This window comes from Nelumbo nucifera, chromosome 1 (assembly GCF_055504915.1).
Source record: "Nelumbo nucifera cultivar China Antique chromosome 1, China Antique-T2T, whole genome shotgun sequence".
NCBI lineage: Eukaryota > Viridiplantae > Streptophyta > Magnoliopsida > Proteales > Nelumbonaceae > Nelumbo > Nelumbo nucifera.
The window spans coordinates 29,533,320-29,543,968 of record NC_142649.1 but is presented as its reverse complement, the minus strand read 5'-3'; the positions used below and the strand labels follow the sequence as shown (position 1 = coordinate 29,543,968).

Sequence of the window (10,649 nt, the reverse complement as noted above, 5' to 3'; positions counted from 1 at the left end):
ATCTCGAGAACTCTAATCGAGGAATCGAAGGGTTACTTGATAGAAGTAGGTTTGATATATCCTGGTTAATTTAATAAATTGATATTCTTTGGAAAGGTTAGGTGGACCAATAGTCCTAGCACTTTTAGTTAAATCATTGCAAGTTCAATCATTGATTGCCTTTGTTTTTATCTCTTTTCTTTTTCTATTTTTAATTTTCAGTAGTTCCTATTGTTAGATCCAAAATTCGGTTGTCCAAATAATTGTGGGAAGCTATAGTTCTAATAGTTATTTTGTTAAATCCTTATGGGAACAATATCTTTATACTACTTGATAACTAGTGCACTTGCTAGGGTTATATAATTATAGCTATCAAGTTTTTGGTGCCGTTGCCGGGGATTTAATCCTAAAATAATATTAGAACTTGTTAACCTTGGTTAATTTGGATTTTACTCTTTATTTAATGTGTTCAAATTCTTGCTGTGTTCAGACTAGTTAGTGTATGACACGCACTAGAGGCGAAGAACTAGCAAAATTTGACACTGAAATAGAGAGAACCCTTCACATACTGCAAAGAGCCAACAAAAGTAAAGAGAGAGAGAGAGAGGGTTGAAGGAGGTGAACCGAAAAAAGTAGTTGAGGAAGAGATGGTAGACGAAGCAAATCGAACTCTTTTGGACTATGCTTGTCCAACAATTGATGGGGCTACTTCTAGCATTTGCAAGCCAACGATTCAAGCCAATAATTTCGAGATCAAGCCTGCGATTATCCAAATGATCCAAACGAGTATTCAGTTTAGTGGGTTGCCGAGTGATGATCCTAATGCACATATCGTTAACTTCTTGGAAATATGCGACACATTCAAGCATAATGGAGTTAGCGATGCTGCTATTAGGTTTAGACTTTTTCCATTCTCATTACGTGATAGAGCTAAGGATTGTCTTAACTCACTCCCTGCAGGAAGTATCACTACTTGGAACGACTTGACTCAAATATTTTTGGCTAAGTAATTTCCTCACTCTAAAACAACAAAGTTGATCAATGATATCACTACTTTTGTTCAACTAGAGAGGGAATCTTTGTATGAGGCGTGGGAATGATTTAAAGAGATACTAGAAGTGTCCTCACCATGGAATACCAGTTTGGCATCAAATTCAAACTTTTTATAATGGTATTACTCCATCTAATCGCTCCATTATTGATGCAACTGCAGGAGGCACAATCATGAGGAAAATTCCAGAGGAAGCCTATGATCTAGTGGAAGAGATGGTATCAAATAGCTACCAATGGAATAATGACCGAGCTGATCGAAGGGGAGTGCATCATCTAGATTCTTTTTCAGCTTTATCTGCTCAGCTTGCTACTTTGAATAAAAAATTAGACAATCTTAGTGTTGCAGTGATGAACCTACAATTTATCTATAATTTTTGAGGACTTTAGCATGGATTTTTATGCTGATTTTATTAATTTTTGCCTTAATTTAGCTTAATGCTAAGAATAAGTTCCAGGGGTAATTAATCCAAGAAAATGAAGGAAAAAGGCAAGAAAAGAAGGTTCAAAAAGACCAAATTCAGCCCAGCCCGGTTGTGGAAGCAAGAGAGAGCACTTCGGCCCAAGAAGAGCAAGTGGATTCCTTGAGAAAACCCAAGAAAAGAAAGCCTAGCTAAGAATAGAATTCGGCCCAGCAAGGAAGGTCCATTCTCAGCCCAAAAGAGCAGTTCAATGTATAGCTCTCATGTGCTAAGAGAGAGCCTAAGTGCAGCCCAAATAGCAGCCCTTAGGAGGCTTTCAAGAGAGCTCTAGAAAGTTCAAGAAAGGGGTGTAATACACCCTATTCTAGAGGCTTCAAGAAGGGGCAAGAGCCCCCTTGAAAAACTATATAAGGAGGCCTCTAGGAGGGGGGAGAGGTGTTCAATTGCTTGAGAGGATGGCTCTCCCACTCTTAGAGGTTCGACCACCTTGAGAGAAGAGAAGAGAAGAAGGCTAGGCGCAAGGAAGAAGAAAAAGAAGGGCTGAAGGAAGTTCAAGACAAGCAAGCTAGAAGAGAAGGTGAGTTCGAAATTTGGGGTTTGTGATTCAAAGATCCTTTGTAATAACTCAATTGTAGTTTCATTCTCCTTTAATTTGAATTCTGTTTCTTTGTTATATTTTCTTTCTTTTTTCTCCTTCTTCCATTCTTCCTTGATGTATTTCAGCTTGTAAAATTTCAGTTCAGCAATCTAATTCTTTTTGATTCATTCGAATGGTTATGAATTGTACTTGAAGTTTTTTGAATAAGGGTGTTTTTGTAGATTAATTCGGCCAATTAATCTTCAAAACTCAGATCTGAATTCTCAGATCTGAGATTGCAAGATCTGAATTCTCAGATCTGAGATTGCAAGATCTGAATTGCTTGAAAGAGAATTCAGATCTGCAATTTTCAGATTGGCTGAATGGATCTAAAGCTTGGAATTCCTAGAGTGCTTGAAAGAGACTCTAGGCATTCAGATCTACTATTCAAGAACTGAATTGGATGCAAGATTAGAGATAACTTGCATAATTCAGTTGGTGATCAATTCAGTTTTGAATTGATGCCTTAGATGTGTTTGAAGAAATGCATGCATGAGGATTAGATCCTTGATAGAGATATGGGGATCATCACTCATGCATAGATTGAACATGCACTCAAAAGAGGCTGTTCATGAGCTTGAGGCCTGACCAAACCAAGGCTTAATCATGATTTATTCGAATGATCCAAATTGATAGATTGCTGAATTCTGAGATAGACTTTTACAGCTTACTCTTCTAACCTGATTTGAAGGCAATTGGGCCAATGATTTAGATAGGTTTTAATTTAGGATTTTTAGCTTTCATTAAGGTTTTGATTTATTTGTTAATCAGATAAGAAGTACTCAATTCGTATTGATACTTATTTCCTAAATTCTCGTGGGAACGATACTTCACTCACTACTTTATTACTTGAACGGCTAGTGCCCTTGCTAGTGTCACAATGAGCCACACATCAACTTTTTGGCGCCGTTGCCGGGGATTTAGGGAAGCAATATTAAGAAACAATAGGCATTCTTAATCTGGTCTCAGTCATCATTGCATTCATAGATGGTTTTAATTGCTTCATTTTATATTTTAGCTTTGAATGCAATAGCTGTACTGATTTAATTATATTTCTTCTTTCTTTAGTAGATTACTTCCTTTCGTTGTTTCAGTTTCATTTTAATAAAGGTATATTGGATTTCCTTTCAATCTTGGTGTTGTTACCTTCAAAAAGAAAAAAAAAAGAAGAAAAATTCATAACAACATAAGTGTTGTAGATCTGAGTTGCATTCGACACTCAGATCAGCAGAACTCAGACCTGCAACACTCTGCCGAAAAGACTTAGTTAGTTTGTGTTTCAGCCTTTTATTTATTTATTTTTTCATTACAAAAAGAAAAAAAATATAGAGTGAAAAGGAGAAAAAAAAGAGATCATATGAACAAAAAGAGGGGCAATTGAGAATTCAGATTAGCACTCAGATCTGAGTTCAGATCTGAATTCTGCTACAACAGATCTGCAACAGTTCAGATCTGAGTTCCTCTTAGTCCTAGTCGCCTCCTCAGCATGGGCATATAAGTCCTAGTCGCCTCTTCGACATAGGAAAAGTACTTCTAATGCCTAAAGCAAAGACAGCTCAGGTGTGAGCCCTACGATGTCTAGCCCACTTTGGCATATATCAACAGGTTGGGCCCATTAGGGACAATCGACATTTAAATGAGTAGCCCATGCACGGACAGATCGGGTATATACCCTACAATGCCACTCACCTCGGCGTTCATTACATAAAGTTGCCCCTACTAATAGTCCAAGTAGACAGTTCGGGGTAACAAACACTTAGATAAATTTTTTACTTTGGTTATCCTTACTTGTTGTCCAGTTCGGTAGCTCGACAAGTCGGGTAACCTATACACTTGTTGCCCAGATCGGGAGTTATTTACACTTAGAATATTTTTGCACAATGATTGCTCAGAAAAGTTTGTATTTCATTAATAAAAAGAGTGTAGGTACAAAGATTTCATTGTAACCCAAGCTCGGTGGCCTCGGGGTACATCCAAAACACAAAAAGAAGAAAAAGCCAGAATCACTCATGAGGATTGTCAGCCGGGTCGGTCTCCATGTGCTCTTCCACGTCCTCTTGACTCGAGGGGCCCACCTCTTCGACTTCATCGCCGCTTTCCTCCTCTAATGAGCTGGGCTCTTCGTTCACCGCCTTTGCCACCTTGGGGGTAAGGCCCGACATAGAGACGACTCCGAAATCAAGATCGAGGAACTTCTACCGCACCAAGTACCTGCACATCTTGATACCGGAACGATAGGAGATCGATTCATATTCGACCTGGTGATCGTGGAACTCCAAGGATTCCTTGAAGCATTCGATGGCATGGCTTCTTTCTTCAGCTCGCGCCTCTTGGATGGCGGTCTCAAAGATCTTAGTCCACTCTTGGATCATCGCTTCAAGATTCTCGATCTCTTGTTGAAGCTTTGCCTTCTCCTTGGTCAACATTGAGATTTGCTCCTGTTGCTTCATTTTTTCCTTGGTCAGTGCGGAGATTAGTTCTTGTTGTTTCTCCTTCTCTTCAGTCATGACCAAGATCAGCTCTTGCTGGCTACGAGCTCCATTCTTGGCCCGATGTATCTTGCCCTGAGCTATGTCCAGTTCGTGATGAAGCTGCCGTGCCTTTTCCTCAGCTTCCCGAGCTTGCTTCGGACGGATCTCAGATTGACACATCAACGGATGAATGTCGGAGTTCACCTAGCAAATAAAACCGAGGTAAGTACATTTAAAATTGACAAAGAAATAAAATGTAAAGTAAGATACTTACCACCATGCAATAACTGACGGCTCGGCTTCCGAGCATGGCTGTAGACATGTCAGCCCACTCTGCGACCTCGTCAGGAAAGGCGACATCCCTGCTCTTGCGCATTCTGAGCCGAAGAGTCATTATGCTCTCCTTGGAGGACTTGGGCCTCGGTGCAGAAGTGCTCTCCAGCTTGTAAGGTTGGACGCTTTCCTGCTTGGGTACAGAAGTGCTCCCTGGTTCATGAGGCTGAGCATCCTTCTCCTGGTTTTCATCCAGGTCCACTACGGGGGGTTGAGGATGGACCTCCTCCTCGGGGAGCTCGGCAGAGATCGGCTCCACGACAAGGACTTCGGATGGGGCAGGGGCTGAAGGGTCAGCCTCCCGGCGAGGCTTCTTCGAAGCCTTCCTCTTCTTCCCTCTCTGAGTGCTTTTGAGAAGGTCCTTGGCATTAACCTCTGGCATGGTAACTACAAGAGCAAAAGGTTGGCCGCGAACTAAAAAGAACCTTAAAGTAAAAAACCAAGGTGGAAACTTACCAGGAGGGCTCAGACCAGCTCGCACAAGCTTCTCCTCCGCCAAGAAATCTTTGATCTCGAGGCCGAGGTCCCTCCACGAGTTGATAACTGCCCTAGTTTACGCATCTAAGCTCACCCCGGGATCCTTGATAACCACCCTCCAGTGAGTTGGAAAAGACCACCCTTTAGGATTTCGGACAATGAAGTACCTCCTCTTCCAGGCTGGAACCTTGTTCGGGCAGCCGAACATGATTTTGAACCCAGGTCAAGGTGAGATGTAATAGCTTTGTCTGATGTCCCCGCGCAGACAAGCAGAATTTCGCTTGACCGCACAGATCGAGCTGAAGGTATCTAGGGACAAAGGCCGATTATATGAGTGGAACAAGGAGATGGTACCAACTATATTTCGAATGGAGTTCGGGTGTAGTTGGTCGATGGTGATCTTAAAAAACTTGACTACCTCTATGATGAAAGGGTGAAGTGGGAAGCACAGCCCAGCCGCGAGCTGCTCCTCAAAGACCACGAGCTCATGGTGATCATGAGCCCAAGGATATTGACTTAAAGGAAGACTAAAGACTAAGCTATCGGGAAGACGATAGCGAGCTACTAAGTACATTATCCTATCCGAGGTCAAAATAGAAGGACTGAAGTCATCTGGATCCCGACCCCGGAAAGAAGACGGGGCCTTCGTTCTAGAGGACGGTCTCTTTCCGAACCTCGGTCTCCTCGAGCCGAGATGGCTCAACTTTGGGCACGGAAGTTCCCTCTAAGGATTGAAGAGGGGAGTCGCCCAGCGACAAGCTGACCTCCCTAGCAGGGGCCGGGGATCGCACCTCGGCACCCCCAACCTCACCAGAATCATCTAAGAGCCTATCTATGCTAGAACTAGACATGATTAAAATAGAAAACAAGGAGAAGCAAACGAAGGAAAACACAAACTCACCAAAAAGAAGGACGACCTTGGAAAACAAAGAGAAAGCGAGCTGAAAGACTTCGACGTGACCTCGGGAGAGCTCAATCACAGAATTTGTGGCGAGAAAAATGAGTCACGGACCCCCTATTTATAGCCGCTATGTCTGAGAACTAACAGTCGAGATCGAAGCAATCCAACGGCTCCTAGGAAAACCGATTGCGCGACCCCGGAGGATAAAATCGGTTTAGCGCATTTTTTGACGTCCGTGGAGTTTATTGATCATGTGACGTCCACGCGTAGGCCTGACGCGACCTGGGTTTTTCCTGGTTGTGCCGGGTAGCCGAACAAGTCCGACCCGTGATTCATCTGGCTAGCTGCCTAGACTTCGGACCAAATCCACTTGGCTTGTCATGAACTCCCCACACCAGGTCAGGACCCCTGGCTCGGGGAGTGGGGGGCAATTGATGTAGGGTGATTTGGCCCGACCTCGTATTAGGGGGACACGTGGACACGACCTAACTAGCAAGGTGACAACTCAGTCTGACATACCAAGTCTACAATGAATCGAGCTCGGATAACTAAACCACCTCGGGGCACAACCGCATCAGGACCACCTCGGTCCCAAGGCAATTCGGCATTTGTATTGAATCGGATTCAAAGGGAACTAGCTTGGGTAATATTGACCGACCACTGCATGGCAACCCTGAAGATCTCGCCACCAAATTCCACACCTTACGGGATCACGCCTCGTAACAGCTAGCATTATCTCCCCCGTCTGATTCGGGCGGAAGTGATGAATCTTACCAGTTGGCAGTGTTATCCCCAATTAACGCGGAAACGGACCTCATCGTAATGAGGATCCCGGAACCGCTCTACGAAACCCGCGAAGGCTCCACTATATAAAGGCTCCATCCCCCGGGGGTGAAAGGTACGCGTAATCTCTTCTCTCTAGCCCTCTTGCATTCTAAGCAATTATCAGCTCGCAACCAAGTACTAACTTAAGCATCGGAGCGACCTCGTCGGATAAGCAACCCCGGGTTCTCTAATTCGCTTTTTTTTAGATCAATTGAGTCTATTGTCTACTGGAAGCCATATCACCTCCAGTTGGGAGCAGCCGGATTGCGCTACATCACTTGTCTCTTATCCTCTTAATGGAGATAATTACTCCACCTGGAAGAGAGCTTGGCGCATTGCACTAGGTGCCAAAAACAAACTTGGCTTTGTAGATGGTTCTATCAACAAACCAACCGGATCCCCAATTGAGATGATGGCCTGGTCAAAGTGGAATTCCATGGTGGTTTTATGGATATTCAATTCACTTGCTTGAGACTTGCATGGAAGTGCAGTTTATGTGGATAGCACCCATGAGATTTTGGAGAGATATGGAGGAACGGTATTTACAGAAAGATGCTCCACGGATTTTTCACTTAAAAAGAGAGCTGATGATAGTCAAACAAGAAAGCATGTCTGTCACAACCTATTACACCAGGTTGAAGTCAATATGGGATGAATTGGACATGATCATTCCAATTCCTTTGTGTTCTTGTAATTCTTGTACCTGCGGATAGTGGTGGCAATTGGGCGGATTGGGTTGGTTTGGTTTGGATTGAGCTTCAACCCAATTCATCTAAGCCGCCAACCCATTAATGACCCAGTTATATAAAATTAAATGAGGTGGGTTCAACTCAAACCCGCTTTAACCCAGACTAACCCGCCCAAACCCATTAATATTATAGTTATGGACTTAAAAAAACAAATTAACTCTCTTTTAATAAATAAGTTGGTCATAGGCTCATAGCTTGGTGGTAATAGTAGTTACTATTTACACAAGTAGTGAAGGTTCAAGTCACATGCATGTTATTTTTACACAAGCGGCGAAGCCATTTGACTATATTCGAATTTTGGGTTTGACCGAACCACTAAGGTTCAAACCGGTCGGAACGTTTAGATCTGGATCGGTCTGGTCCGATCGGACTGGTCTAGTCAATGGTGGATTGACTTGGACTGGCCCATATTAGGTTTGTACATGAGTTTTGGACTGAAACAATTAACTTGAAGCGGGTCAATGTGTTGGTCTGGATTCGGGTCAGGTTGTGTGGATTTTGGTTGGAGCAGACAGTTCAAACTAGGCAAAGCATATGGACACTGAATCATTCCACTCAAAACCATTTCGGATTCGGGTCAACCCGGATCGGTTCGAACTGGGTCAGGATGTGTGGACACTAGTTGGATCGGACCATCTGCCCATGTCTATTTCAGATTCGGGTCGCCCTGATCAGTATATGCTGGATCGGGTTGGTCGCGTTGAACAGGTCCGGACTCGGGTCAAATTGATTTGGATTTATGTTGGGTGAAGTGTGTTGATTCAAGACAAAACTAAATTTAGTCAAATAATTAATAGAAAATTAATGCATTAATTATAAATTATTTAATTCAAATGAAGAAAATTAAAAGAAAAAGCTAAGGAATTAATACTTGTGTCTGTAGTGGCTAACACAATGGTTATCCACAACCCAACCCAACCCAACCGATTTAAATGGGCGGGTTGGGTGATGGGTTGATCACACAACCCGCCAAGTAAATGGGCAGGTTAGATACTGGGTGGGTTGGGTGGGTTCAGCGGGTTGGGTGAAAAATTGCCACCCCTACCTGCACAGTGAGTAAGGAAATAGCTATTGAACGAGAAAGAGACAGAGTTTATCAATTCTTGATGGGGTTAGGAGAATCATTCAACATTGTTCACTCCAATATTTTGAGTATGGATCCCATGCCGAGTGTAGGAAGGGTGTTTGCTCTTATTTCTCAGGAAAAATGAAACCAGCAACTAGCCAACCCTCGTCCAACAACTATCGAAGCAGCATCTCTTTATGTTGCAGGTCCTTCCAAATCCAACAAAATATCAAGATCCAATCTCAAATGTGATCAATGCAAATGGAGTGGTCACACCAAAGATAGATGCTATGCTCTTGTTGAATATTCTCCAAATTGGGAAAAGAGGGGGCGATCATCAAATAAAGGTCAGAATTCACATACTCAAATAGAGCATTCAAGTCCGAATTCTTCTTCTTCTTTGTCTGTTGTGATGTCTTCACCAACACTTGTAAATTCACCAATCATGGGTTTAAGCCTTGAACAATGTCAACAACTCTTTGATTTTCTCAATATTGACAAGAAGATTGCCATAGCTAATTGTGTTGGTAAGCTCCTTACATGTAACTTGATTAATAGTTCTCATTAGTTACTAGATAATGGAGCATCACTACACGACATTTTGCTAGTCTCAGATTCCAATACTTTAAACCATGTTGCTAAGCTTGTTCAATTGCCAAATGGATCCTTACTTCTAGTTCAATAGTTCATAGTAGAGGTGTCAATTGGATGGATTTGGTCTAACCTGATCCAGTCCAATGTGAGTCCACTTATAAATGGACTGGACCCAATCCAGTCCAAATCCAATACAAACCAAATCCAATCCAATCCATTAAAATGTAAATGGATTGGATTGGGTCTAATCTAAACCCAATGAAATATCAAAAATTATATAAAAGCACTTTTAGCATTGAAAAATTACTTTTGTAAAAGTACTTTGATAAAAATATTTTCATAAAAGTGCTTTTACAAAAGCACTTTATTGAAAGTACTTTGAAAAAATGCGTTTGTAAAAGTACTTTTCAAAAGTATTTCCATAGACTATTATAAATGTACTTTTGTAGAAGTGTTTTTGTAAAAGTACTTTTATAAAAATACTTTTATAAAGTATTTTTATAAAAGTACTTCCATAGATTATTATAAAAGTACTTTTGTAGAAGTGCTTTTGTAAAAGTACTTTATATAAAAGTACTTTTGTAGAAGTGTTTTTATAAAAATGCTTTCGTAAAAGTTCTTTCATAAAATTGATTTTCGAAAAGTGCTTCCAAAAAAGTACTTTCGTAAAAGTGCTTTTATAAAATTACTTCTATAAAAGTGCCTTTGTAAAAGTAATTCCATAAAAGTTTTGTTTTTTGTAAAAGTGATTTCATAAAAGTGCTTTCATGTAAAAGTACTTTTATACAAGTGATTTCATAAAAGGACTTTTGTAAAAGTGCTTTTATAAAACTACTTCTGTAAAAGTGCTTTCATAAAGGTACTTTTGTAAAAATGCTTTCGTAAAAGTACTTTTATAAAAGTGCTTTCATAGAAATACTTTTCATAAAATCTTTTATATAAGTGCTTTTATAAAAATGATTTTGTAAAAGTGTTTTCGTAAAAGTACGTTCGTAAAAGTGAGTTTATGTTGTTTTCAGTTTTGATTGATTTCAAATTGGACAAGGGTTTGGCCTCATGATAGGATTATTGGAAATTTAGTTTAGGTCTAATTCAAACCATTAAGAATATGGACCAATTTATTTTGGATTGGCCCAATCCAATAA

The 10,649-nt window shown here is 41.1% G+C and overlaps 1 protein-coding gene and 1 non-coding gene across 2 annotated transcripts; one reads left to right on the top strand and one right to left on the bottom strand.

Moving 5' to 3' along the window:
* Window positions 1-626: 626 nt before the first annotated feature.
* On the top strand, window positions 627-989 carry LOC148803068 (uncharacterized). Its single transcript, XM_088891076.1, has one exon. It carries the CDS (start codon window positions 627-629, stop codon window positions 987-989), a length of 363 nt encoding a protein of 120 aa, XP_088747202.1.
* A 21-nt stretch (window positions 990-1,010) lies between these two features.
* LOC148803067 (small nucleolar RNA R71) lies at window positions 1,011-1,115 on the bottom strand. Its single transcript, XR_016081677.1, has one exon. It is a non-coding gene; the product is annotated as a small nucleolar RNA R71 (small nucleolar RNA).
* Window positions 1,116-10,649: the final 9,534 nt, after the last annotated feature.

Bases quoted from the DNA above. Each gene is read 5' to 3' on its own strand.
- LOC148803068 (XM_088891076.1), top strand. From the start codon at position 627: ATGGTAGACGAAGCAAATCGAACTCTTTTGGACTATGCTTGTCCAACA.